Source organism: Pelophylax lessonae (genome assembly GCF_965119305.1).
Source record: "Pelophylax lessonae genome assembly, chromosome: 3".
In the NCBI taxonomy this organism is placed as follows: domain Eukaryota; kingdom Metazoa; phylum Chordata; class Amphibia; order Anura; family Ranidae; genus Pelophylax; species Pelophylax lessonae.
This window is the reverse complement of record NC_138770.1, coordinates 436,383,372-436,399,745: the sequence shown is the minus strand read 5'-3', so window position 1 is coordinate 436,399,745 and position 16,374 is coordinate 436,383,372. Positions and strand designations below refer to the sequence as shown.

The 16,374-nt window shown below is 41.8% G+C and overlaps 1 protein-coding gene across 1 annotated transcript in view; it reads right to left on the bottom strand.

Moving 5' to 3' along the window:
• Positions 1–14,870, bottom strand: part of PDE7B (phosphodiesterase 7B) — a 466,602-nt gene extending 451,732 nt beyond the window's left edge. The window contains exon 1 of the mRNA XM_082249720.1: positions 14,533–14,870. Coding sequence (XP_082105846.1) covers positions 14,533–14,553 — 21 coding nt within the window. The 5' untranslated portion in view covers positions 14,554–14,870. The remainder of the gene's footprint in view (positions 1–14,532) is intronic.
• Positions 14,871–16,374: the final 1,504 nt, after the last annotated feature.

Sequence of the window (16,374 nt, the reverse complement as noted above, 5' to 3'; positions counted from 1 at the left end):
AGTTTTCAGTTCATTTTACATTTGTTTATACATCCCTCCACTGATGTCCTCAACAACCATGACTTATCCCTGCCGTCAGCCAAAAATAATAAAAAGGTGTGAGGTTCCCCTAGTCCATACCCAGACCCTTTGTGTGAGCCAGTTGTTACGACCACGCAGCCTGGTAGGTCAGGAATGGGGGGGGGGGACAAGGGTGTGGCCACCCCCCTCCTCCAGCAAAGCACCTTGTCCCCAAGTTGATGAGGACAATGGTCTATTCCCTGCAACCCTGGCCTGGTGGTTGAGGGGGTGCAGGGGTTGATGAGGTTTTTTTGCCGTGGGGAGAGATTCCCATTCATTTCACCACTCCACACTGTATGGCCTGGCTCATACAATATTTTTTTATTTTTTACATCGCACACATAAAACTTTTTTATTTTCTTTTTGGAAAAAAAAAAAAACATTTTTATTTTTAAAATAAACTTGTTTGTATGAAGGAAATTAAACTAATACAATTAAAAAGAAAAATGATTTAGCTCTCCCAACATTTCATTTTAATGGTTTATTACACAGCAATAAAACTGAAGAACTTTCGTAGTCTTTCAACAGTCCTTCATTTCAATCATAATGGACATGTTATGTTAATGCAAAGTCCACATAATTATTTATATTTTGTAAGCTGTAAGCTGTGTGCCTGGAGAATACTGAAAATCCTGAACACACATTAGGGACATTTGAACCTTTGTATTTTTAGTTTTATATTAATTATATAATTAATTATATTTTTGCAATACATGCTGTTCAATATGTTATTAGTAGCAATTTGATGCTTAACCTGCCTAGCGGTATCCCCGAGCGTGACTCGGGGTGGATTTTCTATGCTGTTATCGGTATCCCCGAGTCACGCTCGGGGTGGATGGGCAGAGCGCGCAGCGGTCTCTTACCTTCTCCTGGCGATCCAGCGATGATCTCCCATTGCTGAGATCGCCAGCCGCCTGAGATCCCCGCCGCTCGTCCGTCCTCCGTCGGTGTGATGACTTCCTAGTTCCGTTCCCCGCAGCAGCAATGCTGCATGGGAGCGGAACTAGGGAGGGAAATTCAAACATTGAACGTTGCACAAAACACAAACACACACATAACATTATATATATATATATATATATATATATATATATATATATATATATATATATATATATATATATGTATGTATGTATGTATATATATATATATATATATATGTATGTATATATATATATATATATATATATATATATATATATATATATATATATGTATATATATATATATATACACACACACACACATATATATATATATATATATATATATATATATATATATATATATATACATATACACATATACATGTATATACACGTATGTATATATATGCACACACACACACATATATATATATATACATACATATATATGTATATATATATATATATATATAACGCATGAATTATAATCAAATCAATAATATAATTTTATTATATAATATAATATATATATATATATATATATTATATTATATATTATATAATAAAATTATATTATTGATTAGATTATAATTCATGCGTTTGTGTTTCAAATTTATCACATCTGGGATGTCTACTAGAGTCTTGTTTTGGTCAGGTTTAAGTCAGTAATTACTAAGAATTGTAGGCCTATAATACATAACGCCAAATTTCCATGAAAAAAATTGTACCGCTTTTGGTACAGAATTCCTGACATAATCATACCGCCAGGGAGGTTAAGAAACACAGGCAACAGTTTCTTTGGTCATGCACAGACATCACTTCTTTACTGAGTTATATTGCAATCACCAATTTTCATGTGCAGGGCCAGATTTCAAATCATAAAAGATACATTGGTCATTGGACTCATCCAAAATATAATATAATTGGTACACATGATTTTAAATTTATTGATAAAAATAAATGGACATACTAGAGTCATAAATACATATGATAACAAATGTCATACACATTAAAATTCAGATGAGCTGAATCATAACGGATTGACATGATAACACTATGAATTCCTATATGATACTGGTATTCGTATACATGATGTTATTAAACAGATAGTGATACATGATTACATAACATATAGCAACCAAAATGTCTTTACGTTCTATGTGAGTTTCGTGGATTCCTGTCCACTTCATCAGGAGTTGATGCAATAAAAATATCTGAGGGAACCGTGGATCAGATATCTGAATGGTGTATATGGGCACGATTTTACTTTCAAAGGAATTGATATTATTGACCATAAAGTTCCAAGATTTACACAGCTCTGCCACACAGCACAGCCCTATCTGGCAGGGCAAGGGATCTGATTTTTCTTTGCTGCCATTAAGTAACATTTATATGTCTTGTACCTCCCCCAGCTTGTGACTGGATAGTGAAAACATCAGACTATTGAGCTCCTCTCTTCGTCACTTTCCCCTACCCTCCTATCTGCATGTGCCTTTTTAACACTTGAGATCCAAACGCAATATTCCCCACACACATATATAAGATAACCGGCTGTTCAATAATACTGGGTGGTGTAATGACCATAGGTTGGAGACCGTGGATACTCAAAGTGAAAAAATGTCATCAACACACCAAGGATTCCTCAGAAGGGTCCAAGAACTTTATTCTGTGGTCACATAATATACAGCACCATTTCGGAGCCTGGCAGGGCCCCTTCGTCAGGCAAGTGCCGTAGCAGCCATCAGCTTGTGTGGGTTTTGTTTAGCCGGCTCCCAGTTTGAAACTGGTGCAGCAGCTCCATAGCTTCCGATCACTTTCACAGAACTGGCAGTGTGGAACCCCCTCCCTCACCCTTCCGCTTGTGCCCCCCCCCTTTGGTTCCTGGGCTTTCCCCCTCTTACCCCCTCTTACTGGAGCCTGTGAACACAACTGCCAGCTAGGGGAGGGAGATCGCTGTAGGACTGAGGCAAATCCATGCCTCGATCTCAAATGCAAACAATGAAACCAGAAGTAATGTCACTTCCGGTCTCAGATCCACCATTTCCTGATCAGTACAGCCAAGGGACACATCCAACCAAGCCGATCTGTTCTTGGTTAGATGGTATGAAGGGCAGGGAAGACACTGAGGTCTATTAGACCCCTAATGCCTCCATAAAGAGTACCTGTTACCTGCCCAGTGCTAACACATAGGGGTTTATTAACCCCTTGTGATAGCAATTAAGTAAAAATAAATACAAAAATAAGCAAATTATAATAAAGTATATTACATTTAAAAAAAAAAATGCCAAAAACCCTGTTGCTCCGTAACCTGTGCAAACGCAAACACAAGCCCAGAGTGTGCACGCGTATGTAAAGATATCGCCGCAAACATCAGAATACGAATATTAATTCTAGCACCAGAGCTCCTAGTTAACGCTAAACTGATGGGCTGAAAAGGCTTCTAAAATGTCCCCTATGGTGATTTTTGGGCACCATAATTTTTGGCGATATTGCGGGCACATGCAATTTAAGACATGGAATGTTTGGTAACGATTTACTCAGTGAAACATCATCTTTTATATTTTAACCAAAAACAGGTATTAGATTGTGTGTTTTTGCACTAAAATTCACTTTAATATATTTTTTCCTAATGATGTGCGTTTTAAGAGAAATTGCGCAAATATCATGGGACATAAAAATTTGCAACTATCAACTTTTTATTCTACAGGGTCTCCGCTTTCAGAAAATATATAATATTCTGGGGGCTTAGGTAATTTTATAGGCAAAAGTAAGATTTTTTCATGTATGCGCAAAAATAAAAAAAATTGTTCAGGAGCCGAACTGGATAAAGGACTTCCCCTCCAGTAAAACCATCCTTTAAGTTCCCTTCTCCCCTTTCCTTCCTATTAACAGTGCACATCCAGTAACTCTAAGTCATGGGTGTCCAACCTTTTGGCTTCTCTGCCCCCCCCCCCCCATTAATTTAACACAACTAAAGGATGATCAAATGAAATGCAATCAGTATACAGAGGTTTACTTCTTCTGAGAGATATTAAAGGAAAACTCTAACCACCATGACCACTTCAGTGATTTGATGATTGTTGAGATGGTTAGAGGTTGTGGAAATGGTACAGGAGCTGGTCAGAGACTGTGGTCATGGTACAGGGGCTGGTCAGAGAATGCGGTCAAGGTACAGGAGACGGTCAGACTGCGGTCATGGTACAGGAACTGGTCAGAGACTGCGGTCATGGTACAGGAGCTGGTCAGAGACTGCAGTCATGGTACAGGAGCTGGTCAGAGACTGCGGTCATGGTACAGGAGCTGGTCAGAGACTGCAGTCATGGTACAGGAACTGGTCAGAGACTGCGGTCATGGTACAGGAGCTGGTCAGAGACTGCGGTCATGGTACAGGAGCTGGTCAGAGACTGCGGTCATGGTACAGGAGCTGGTCAGAGACTGCAGTCATGGTACAGGAGCTGGTCAGAGACTGCAGTCATGGTACAGGAGCTGTTCAGAGACTGCGGTCATGGTACAGGAGCTGGTGAGAGACTGCGGTCATGGTACAGGAGCTGGTGAGAGACTGCGGTCATGGTACAGGAGCTGGTCAGAGGCTGCGGTCATGGTACAGGAGCTGGTCAGAGGCTGCGGTCATTGTACGGGAGCTGGTCAGAGACTGCAGTCATGGTACAGGAACTGATCAGAGACTGGGGTCATGGTACAGGAGCTGGTCAGAGACTGCAGACATGGTACAGGAGCTGGTCAGAGACTGTGGTCATGGTACAGGAGCTGGTGAGAGACTGCGGTCATGGTACAGGAGCTGGTCAGAGGCTGCGGTCATGGTACAGGAGCTGGACAGAGGCTGCGGTCATGGTACAGGAGCTGCTCAGAGGCTGCGGTCATGGTACAGATGCTGGTCAGAGGCTGTGCAGACATGGTAGTTTCCTCCTCCTCTGTCCCCCTAGACATCAGTCTCCTCCTGTGCTGTGCCCCTTTCACCCCTCCACAGGGCACATCAGTGTGTCCTCCGACCTCTGCCCCCTTTATGGCTGCAATATTGTCCCCCTCACTCAGATGAGTGTCTGTCCTCCTTGCTCCTTCTCTGCTGTGGCGGTGAGGCGCCATCGAGAACGATTATGTGCCTTTCATTTAAAAATGGCGCCAGGCAGTGCCATTACGCGACTGCATACTCCGCCCGGCAGAGCTTGTACGAGCTTTCCCGAGCCCGGCAGGCATCAGAATAGCGCATGCGCAGTTACGATGGCGGCCCGTAACCATCTTTTTTACGGGCACCGCTGCCCGTAACAGTCATTTACAGGCGGCCGAAAGTGAGCTGAGGTTGGACATGTCTGCTCTAAGTCTAGCATAGTCACCATTGATGCAGTTTGGCAGTATAGTTCCTGTGTTCAGTAAATCAAGTGTTATTACTGCTCACTGGTGCTGTTCAGGTGACCGTACTACTGTTTATGCTGAACTGGATGCCAAGTGTCATCTTATGCCTAGTCCTTATCGCTAATTACTCTATATAATAAATTGATTTATTACTGCTGTTAACCCATTTCTATGCTTAGTTCATTACCAAACCACATCCTAATCAGCAGCTCCCCAGGGGGGCAGCTCTACAAATGGAATGTGTACATAATTGGTACATCATTTCTTTATTATGGTCAGAAATAAAAGATTAAAGTGTGAAATATGTGGAGAGTTTTAGGCCCCTTTTCCATGTATGTACAGTATCTCTTTATATTAACAGGTCCAAGTTGTACTTTAGAAGTGGATGATTTATCAGTAGCAACTTATGTGTTATCATAGAGCTGAGTGTGAAGTTTCCATCAAACAGAGCCATAAGGCAGGCAATCCCTGATATGCTGTCTATTTAGCTATCTCATAGTCTAATAGGAATCCCTTGTCATGAATTTAAGCCTAAAATTAGTCAAAAATGAAAAAAAAAAAAAAAAAAAACCCAGGAGGGACATTAATTAACCACTTGTCGATCGCACTATAGCCGAATGACGGCTACAGCATAGACAGCTAGTTCTGGGAGGCCGTCATATGATGCTGGGTGCAGCACAGTGTCTGAAGGACAGTGCTGATCACAGATCAGGGTAAAAAGCCAATCAGCAGCTCATTACCTTGTGATCAGGTGTGTCCAATCACAGCTGATCATGGATATAAATAGAAGCCGGGTAGCGGAGAGGAGAAGAGAGTTGATAACCGGCTTCTCTAAAAGGGACATGTACACTTATGATCAGGGCACTGATTATGAATGCAGTCCAAACAGTGCCCACCAGTGCTGCCAATCAGTGCCCACCAGTGCTGCCAATCAGGGCCCACCAGTGCTGCCAATAAGTGTCCATCAGTGCTGCCTACCAGAGCCATCCATCAGTGCCACCCTTCAGTGCCCATCAGTACCACCTATCAATGCCCTTTAGTGCAGCCTCTTTAGTGCCTACCAGTGCCTCCTCATCGGTGATCACCAGTGCCGCCTGTCAGTGCTCATCAATGTCTATCAGTGCCTCCTCATCAGTGCCCATCAGTGCAGCCTATCAGTGCCCATCAGTGCAGCCACATCAGCGCACATCAGTGAAGAAGAAAACTTACCTGTTTCCAAAATTTTATAACAAACTATGAAAAAGATTTTTTTTTTTTCATTTTTTTTTTGCAAAAAAAAAAACCTAGTGGTAGTTAAATGCCACCAAAAGAAATCTCTATTTGTGTGAAAAAAAATTATAATATTTGTGTTTGGGTACAGTGTTGCATGACCGCGCAATTGTCATTCAAGGTACGGCAGCCATAGGAAAGGGATGAAAGTGTCCAGTAGGCAAGTGGTTAAAATCAATGCAATGTGTCCCTTATGCTGCTGGCTTCTGCTTTATTTTACATCTTTTGTTCTCCGATCCCCTCCCCACCCCCACCATCGTAATCTTCCAATGTGACTGGGGTTAATAAAGCCAAGGGACGTATTACCAGGGACCAAGTCATATGAACTTATGAAGACTGTTGACTATGCAAACCCTTTGCGCCCCCCTCCTCCATTCATAGAAGCTGAACTATAGCTTGTTCTACTGCAATTAAAGTTGTAGTAAAGTCTGCTATATTATTTTCTTTTTTAGGGGCCCCCAGGTGGGTTATGCTGTAAATTCACCACATATTAACACATTATGCCAGACTTATCTGCCAAAGAAGCCCTCCACGCTGCGGTTTAATCGGTCCAGAGGGCTGCAGGCGCTTCTATCTTCGCCCAGTCTTCCTTCCAAGTTCCGTGTATTCGTCCACTTGAATGGCTGAACCGCACAGGTGTCACTCTCACACACGAGCACGGGAGTCACATCGTCATGGCACAGATCTGGGGCCATAAATATACGCTGAGCTGTGTATGCGTGGCTATGTTTAAAATACAACTGTTGCGCATGCAACCTCCAGTGCATGATAACATCACAAGGACCTGACTCCCAACGTGTCTCATAATCCCTACTTCGCCAGGAGCAGGGTGTGACCCTCCACACACTGTATATAACCTAATTACAATTAACAATTGGGCCTTAGAATCACCACTGTAAGCACATAGTGTGTCATTAGCTGGGTGGAGGTTTTGCACGCTGACGTCCCTCAGCCAGTCCAGACTCTGCAAAGATCCCAACTTTACAGTCAAGATCCACCTAGACGTCTTGACCGGCAGCTGGCTCAGCCTCTCAGCGAGCCACTGGGAAACTGAGCCAGCAGCAACCTCCCCATGCACAGCCCAGGACCACAGTGAGATGGACCCAAAATCCAAGGAGCACCTTTAGGATTTCTAGGGACATACAGTGCTTTGCGAAAGTATGCGGCCCCCTTGAACTTTTTGACTTTTTGACCTTTTGCCACATTTCAGGCTTCAAACATAAAGATATAAAACTGTATCTTTTTTGTGAAGAATCAACAACAAGTGGGACACAATCATGCAGTGGAACGAAATTTATTGGATATTTCAAACTTTTTTAACAAATGAAAAACTGAAAAATTGGGCGTGCAAAATTATTCAGCCCCCTTAAGTTAATACTTTGTAGCGCCACCTTTTGCTGCGATTACAGCTGTAAGTCACTTGGGGTATGTCTCTATCAGTTTTGCACATCGAGAGACTGAAATTTTTGCCCATTCCTCCTTGAAAAACAGCTCGAGCTCAGTGAGCTTGGATGGAGAGCGTTTCTGAACAGCAGTTTTCAGTTTTTTCCACAGATTCTCGATTGGATTCAGGTCTGGACTTTGACTTGGCCATTCTAACACCTGGATATGTTTATTTGTGAACCATTCCATTGTAGATTTTGCTTTATGTTTTGGATCATTGTCTTGTTGGAAGACAAATCTCCGTCCCAGTCTCAGGTCTTTTGCAGACTCCATCAGGTCTTCCAGAATGGTCCTGTATTTGGCTCCATCCATCTTCCCATCAATTTTAACCATCTTCCCTGTCCCTGCTGAAGAAAAGCAGGCCCAAACCATGATGCTGCCACCACCATGTTTGACAGTGGGGATGGGGTGTTCAGGGTGATGAGCTGTGCTGCTTTTATGCCAAACATAACGTTTTGCATTGTTGCCTAAGGCCCCGTTCACATTGCAGCGACCCGACTTTGCCGGGCGACCTCACAGGTCGCGGCGCGCTGCTCGCCCCGCGACCTCGGAGCGGCCGGCATGGACTTCATAACATTGAAGTCTATGCAGGTCGCTCCGGGTCACCCCAAAGAAGCTCCGGACCCTTTTTCTAAGTCAGAGCGACTTGTGTCACTCCTATTAGAATGGGTCCATAGCTTCTGTATGGCAGGCGACCTACGGCGACCTGTGAGGCGACCAGGCCGCCTCACAGGTCGCCCCAGTGTGAACGGGGGCAAAAAGTTCAATTTTGGTTTCATCTGACCAGAGCACCTTCTTCCACATGTTTGGTGTATCTCCCGGGTGGCTTGTGGCAAACTTTAAACTACACTTTTTATGGATATCTTTAAGAAATGGCTTTCTTCTTGCCACTCTTCCATAAAGGCCAGATTTGTGCAGTATACGACTGATTGTTGTCCTATGGACAGAGTCTCCCACCTCAGCTGTAGATCTCTGCAGTTCATCCAGAGTGATCATGGGCCTCTTGGCTGCATCTCTGATCAGTCTTCTCCTTATATGACCTCTGAGACTATCACAGTGCAGGTGTGATATGGAGACTTGATTACACAGGTGGATTATTTTTATCATCATTAGTCATTTAGGTCAACATTGGATCATTCAGAGATCCTCACTGAACTTCTGGAGAGAGTTTGCTGCACTGAAAGTAAAAGGGCTGAATAATTTTGCATGCCCAATTTTTCAGTTTTTTATTTGTTAACAAAGTTTGAAATATCCAATAAATTTCGTTCCACTTCATGATTAAGTCCCACTTGTTGTTTATTCTTCACAAAAAAATTACAGTTTTATATCTTTATGTTTGAAGCCTGAAATGTGGCAAAAGGTCGCAAAGTTCAAGGGGGCCGAATACTTTTGCAAGGCACTGTAAATTCTGCATCTAATTTCCTGACTACATTTTACATTTTTAGAGGCCCTGGAGCATTGGGCTGTAGAAACACCCACAATAGTACCACGTTTTAGAGAATGAACACGCCAAGGTAGATTTTAAAAGGTATGGCGGTGATTAGGGACCCTGTTGCGGGCTTACTCCTTGTCTGGGACAAAGGGACTTGTGTGATGGTGATCAGAAACTGTTGCTGGCATACACCAGTCTGGTGACACTGAGACTGGTGTGGTGGTGATCAGGAAAACTGCTGCTGACTGTACTGGTCTGGTGTGGGTGTAATCAAGAACATTCTTTCTACAGTAGATGCACTGGTCCAGCAACACTGTGACAGGTGTCATGGTGATCAAAGACATTGACTGGCTGCACTATTTGCACTATTTGCCTGCGCCCTAGCAATCCGTGACATCCCAGATTGCTAGAGTGCAGGCAGCCAGCTTGCACAGCATACTTGGTTGCTAGGACAGAGGGAATCACCTGCATCCTAGCACCTAAGGGGCAGGAAGCTGTCATTTAATGGTCATAGTGATACCGTGATATTGATATATCGCCCGTTTGGCAAATGGACCTGAACTCAATTTCCAATACTTTGCAATAATTCATGGAGGTATGCATTTTAGGGCTTGTCCTCACCAGATGCTTTCAGGTGCAGGTGGTTTGAAAGCCTTTTTTTCTTCTTCTTTAAAATAATAAACACATCCTACTTACCTGCTCTGTGCAATGGTTTTGCATAGATCAGCCATGATCCTCCTCTTCTCTGGTCCCCCACCGGTGCTCCTGGCCCCTCCCCCTTGCCAAGCTGCTTGCTCTTGGGGCACTAGTGTATGCTAGTGCTGCCTCTGTGTGTTTATGTGTCCGCCTCTCCCCTGCTCCCTTCTCACTGGCTGTGATTGACAATGGTTCCTGCTGCGTCTCAGCCAATCAGAAAAAAGAGTCCTGAGAGAGTCTCGGCTCTTCTGCACATTGCTGGATCATAAGTAAGTATTGGAGGGGTCTGCAGGGTGAGCTGGTAAAAAAATCTTCAGCCTTTACAACCACACAAATGCATTCTGAACATATGCTCAGTAAAATCAATGTTTTCCAATCTTCCTAGTTCACACCGCGTCAAAGGCGGCACACACTTTTTTTGCAATGAAACGCATATAAATGTGTTTAAACACACTGGAATCTATTACAAACGCACTACAAATGCATTAAAACGTGTGTAAACGTGCATGTGGGGTAGGGGCAACTCAATGGCAAGAAGGCATTTTTCCTTTCCCTGGAGTTCAGCTTTAAATAAGCCTCTATATCAGTGATGGCGAACCTTGGCACTCCAGATGTTTTGGAACTACATTTCCCATGATGCTCACCTACACTGCAGAGTGCATGAGCACCATGGCAAATGTAGTTCCAAAACATCTAGGGTGCCAAGGTTCGCCATCACTGCTCTATATGTATAGAAAAATGGAAGCACTGTATCTCAATGCAGTTTTTTCTAATTTCACAGCTAGCAACGTTGTTCTTCCTAAAGTATCAGAATACTGTAAATGTGCGGAAACTGTACAATGATCACAGACTGCCTGAGCACTTAATGAATGGTTTACAGATTTCAGAGTGAGCATGGTAATGCATAAAAACCTATATATTGCTATGAGCCAGTCCTTTATATAAACTGCTGCAGGAAGCGGAGTGGTGCTGTGGTTACAACTGGAGTACCTTTGATGGTGGTGGAGTGCCACAGTCACATGATCATTAACAAAGCACACAGCAAAGAAAAACAGCTTCAAAAGTGTAAAGAAAAAAGAAAACACATATATGGACTAAATTTAATGTAATAACATAATTTTACTATTAATAGTTAGATTTGCAGATTTCCCTGTTCCAGTGTTTGTCTAGTGTCCAACAAGGCAAGGCAACCCCCCCCCCCCCCCCCCCCATCTCTTATTATTATTTAAAACTTTACAAATTAGGAGTATCTGACAACCCCAAACACGGGATATTTACACAATGAGGGCGTCATGCTAAAATGCGGCGCCTGAGCACAAGATTAAAAAAAACGTCCGGCTAAGGTCATCTGAAGTCTGATATTAAAGAGTTTATTATGTGCTCAGTGAGACAGCGCACATATTTAAAGCCAAGGAAATGTAAGGTTGCCATTGGCGTACTGTATAAGCAACACACAAAGTCCCTGTTTTCCAAGCAGCCACTGCAGAATAGCAATTGTCCATTCACAGCACATACCACATCCTCTGCATTTTTCCCTGATAATATATGTAGTCCTGAACTCCAGGGCTGCTTGGGAGACTGCAGTACATTTCAAAGCAACACCTTCCATCCAAGCCAACCATTGGGCAAACTTTTAGGCTGCCAACCTAGCCAGCATACATAGATTTATACATTCTGATGTAAGAGCTGTCATCCTATTTTATATATATATATATATATATATATATATATATATATATATATATATATAAAATAATTACTATTGTTTCACAATATATACGTATATCATGAATTTACCTGTTTCTTTTGTTAATTATCAGTAAAAAAAGACATAATTTAGCTAAAATGTATTATTATATAAATATAGGTTTTCTCTTACACATAGCCATAGTAAGTGATTATCTTATTATGTAGCTGTACAGAGTCAGCAGGCCTCTTCCTACATAGAACTGTAGATGTTGTTTACCTAGGTCTGCTCCTGGAAATGCTATGCTTCTATGATTGTCAAGAGATGGCTTTTTTTTTAAATGCATATCTTAAAAGACAGAGAGAACCGATGCAGTAAGTGATGTCATGATTCATATGATATTTTCAGTGCGGGAAAAGACAAAACATTAAGGCCAGCTACTGTTTCAACATGCAAACAAGTTATATAATGAATTATCTAGCAATGACAATTACTCTACCTATCCATCCATCCATCCATTTATCCATCCATCCATCCACTATCTGTCTATCCATTCATCTATAGCCAGCTGCAGTGTCAACATGCAAACAAGTTATAAGGTGAATTATGTAGCAATGGAAATTACTCTATCTATCTATCTATCTATCTATCTATCTATCTATCTATCTATCTATCTATCTATCTATCCATCCATAGCCAGCTGCTGTTTCAACATGCACACAAGTTATAAAACAAATTATCTAGCAATGCGAATTCATCGATCTATCTATCTATCTATCTATCTATCTATCTATCTATCTATCTATCTATCTATCTATCTATCTAAACATCCATTATATATCTATTTATTTATCTATCCGTTCATCCAAACATCCATTTTATAAGCATCTATCTGCTCATCCATTATATATCTATTTATCTATCTTTCTATCCATTCATCCAAACATCCATTATCTATCTATCTATCTATCTATCTATCTATCTATCTATCTATCTATCTATCTATCTATCTATCTATCTATCTATCTATCTATCTATCTATCTATCTATCTATCTGTCACCAGGTGCTGTTTTAACATGCAAACAGTTTACAAAGTGAATTATCCGGCAATGTCAATCTATCCATCTATCTATCCATCTATCTATCTATCCATCTATCTATCCAAACATCCATTATCTATCTATCTATCTATCTATCTATCTATCTATCTATCTATCTATCTATCTATCTATCTATCTATCTATCTATCTATCTATCTATCTATCCATCCAAACATCCATGATCTATCTATCTATATCTATCTATCTATCTCTCTATCCAAACATCCATTATATATCTATTTATCTATCTATCCAAACATCCATTATATAAGCATATATCTGAACATCCATTATAGATCTATTTATCTATCTTTCTTTCTATCCATCCATCCAAACATCTATCTATCTATCTATCTATCTATCTATCTATCTATCTATCTATCTATCTATCTATCTATCTATCTATCTATCTATCTATCTATCTATCTATCTATCTATCTATCTATCTATCTATCTATCTATCTATCTACCTGTTGTACTCATTCACGCTCTGCAGTGTCTTGTACACTCACACACTGCAGCAATCTCCCAACAAGCTCTGCATCGCTTGAAGAGGAATGCTGCATTTCTGCTAAGGCCACAAAGGCTTCATTATTCGATTTACAAATGAATTTGACCAACAGTAGGTTCTCTTGCAGGCTGGTAAAACAGTGTTTCGAGGGAATAAATCCCCCAAAATCTTTGCTTTAATTCAGAGAAAATGAAACTTTAGAACTCGATCTAAAAAAAGCATCCTAAATTTGTATATTAGGGGGAAATGTTGTTATGTTAAGGAAAAACAAACTTTTTTTTTTTTTCCAATTTCAAAAAGTTGAATTGGCTGAATGAAAACTGCGGCTGTGAATGAAGTGTGTGTTGCTTATGTTTTAGTGCCCAGGAATATCCAAGACTTTTCTATCGGTAATTGTGCCTGCAGTAAATACTAATTATGATTTTCGGAGAACACTTTGAGACATGGGATACACAGATAATTCACCCACACCTTGCCACTGTGTTATCTGCTAATAAATTGGGCAGTGCATGCTTGTTGTCATAGGCAGACGTGACCACTTAAAGGAATATAAAAATAGAGACGTTATCGGTATAAAATACGCAGGCCAATAAAGTCATTGTTATTTTGTACAGGAGGGCACAAGACAAATCCACCATTCTATCCTATGGTGCTTGTAGCTGGTTACTTGGCAGGTACACAGTGTGCACCAGAAGTGAGTTCTAGTAAAAACAACATATATAGCATAACAGCGCTAGTAAATTTGGAGCGCATTTTATTTACCATCTGGGGAGTTTGATGAATCTTTGAGAAACATCACCAATAAACAAATCAAAGCTTGTCAGCGAGGCCAGTACACGACAGATGAAGACGGCAAATACTAGAAACATGTTACCATGGAAACATAATTGTATCACCAAAACAAAAACACAGAGACGAAAGGGTAAAAAGGCAAATAAAAAAAAAATTAATAAAAAAAAAATGACATTGTTTTCCTAGCTTGCGTAGCAGTCCTGACTGTGTACGGCTAAGATGTAAATGAATAAAAAGTGCTACCTACCTCAACCATTAAACAAGACATTTAACCATAGCTGCAGCTCAGTGACCTCCGAATGCCTTGAAACCTCTGGTCGATGCTGCTTGTACATGTAGACTCGTGCTGCGAAGTCCAGCAACAGCATCCAGGAGAAGAGAGAAGAGCAAAAAAGAAAAAGGAGGGGGAATCACAACCCAAGTCATTCACCTTTTTTTTTTTTTTTTTTTTTATCCCAGAGAGCTTGTGTGTTTTGAAGGAATTCTAGTATAGTTTTGGATCTGCTGCAGTGTGACTGAGTGTAAGACTGGTGTTGCAAACAGCAGCAGCTATTCCTGAAGGCAGTGGAGCTGGGAGGTGCTGGAGTCAGTTGCCACTGGCAGGCAGCAAGTAAACCAATAGGCTTCTGTACTGTCAGCTCATAGGAGTGAGCAGCTCTTTCTGTGCATGTTTCCTCATTTCCAAAGTGACGTCAAACGCTCAGACTTTTCCCCTTTCTGCCTTGCTGCATGCACAATTCATTTCAGAGAGCAGCTATGAGAGGAATGTGCCACTGGACTTGTACTCTCACAAAAGCTACACGGACCCAAGGCATGGCTCTCAACTGTCCTTCTTTTCTATTTGTGCTCATCGGTCACATACAGTATCTCACAAAAGTGAATACACCCCTCACATTTTTTAAATATTTTATTATATCTTTTTATGTGACAACACTGAAGAAATGACACTTTGCTACAATGGAAAGTAATGAGTGTATAGCTTGTATACCAGTGTACATTTGCTGTCCCCTAAAAACAACTCAACACACAGCCATTAGGGCTGAACGATATACATCGAATATCGTGCTGCGGGCATGGGCGATAGTCACATCACCGGATCATGCGATATTGGGGACTCACAGTGAAGGTAGAAGAATACAGCCCGACATCCGTCCCACATGTTAAGTCTGGCGTCCTGCAGCTCTCCTGACTGAGCGGTGATCAGCGGCACAGGGAACCAATCACGCGTGCCTGCACACCTGATTGGTTCGCTGTGCCGGTACTCACGACGTGATTGGTTCGCTATGCTGGGGGGCGGAAGTGTATTGTGGGGACTGGGAGTGTGCTTCTGGTGTGAAGGAGCTGCCTGGTGGAGAGGACTACAACTCCCAGCGTTACCCCCACTTCCCCCGTTTCCGTCTGCCCCCAGCCAGAGAGATTCCCCCTCCCTCCGGGAGAACCGACTTCACAGCCCGATCATGAGGGACAAACAGAAGAGGCGGAGGGAGCGCACGTGGGCTGGGCCGAGGCTGCCAAGAAGGTACCAAATACGGAGGGAAGGCGACTGTACCATGTACACCAGGAAGAGGCGGGTAATATCGCAATATATATAGTTGGGGAAAAAATATCGCAATGTGATTTTAATATCGTGCAGCCCTAACAGCCATTAATGTCTAAACCGCCGGCAACAAAAGTCAGAAAACCCCTGTAATTAAAAGGAAGGTGACCAGCGCTATGGAGTGTATGGGATGAATAAATAATGTTAACGTACAGGTGTGAGCTGCCACCAACCAACCCCTGAGGTACAAGGGTCAAGTGTAAAGTGAAGGTAAGAACGGTTGGTAAAAGGCGCTACCTATTTGAGAAGTATATGTTGGGAAGATCTTATGGATGCATACTCATCATAAAAGGTTCAAACCATATGAATACATGAAAGTAATCCACTGGTGATAATAAAAGTGCAAGTGCAGAGTGGAAGCTGTAAATGGGCTACTTATCCAAGCCCCTAGAAAGTGCTCAGTGCCCAAAATATTGATTGTGGTGAACCATAAATAAATAAAGCAAAAGTCCACAAATTGTAATAAAATGTATTAATACAGTGCCGGTAGTG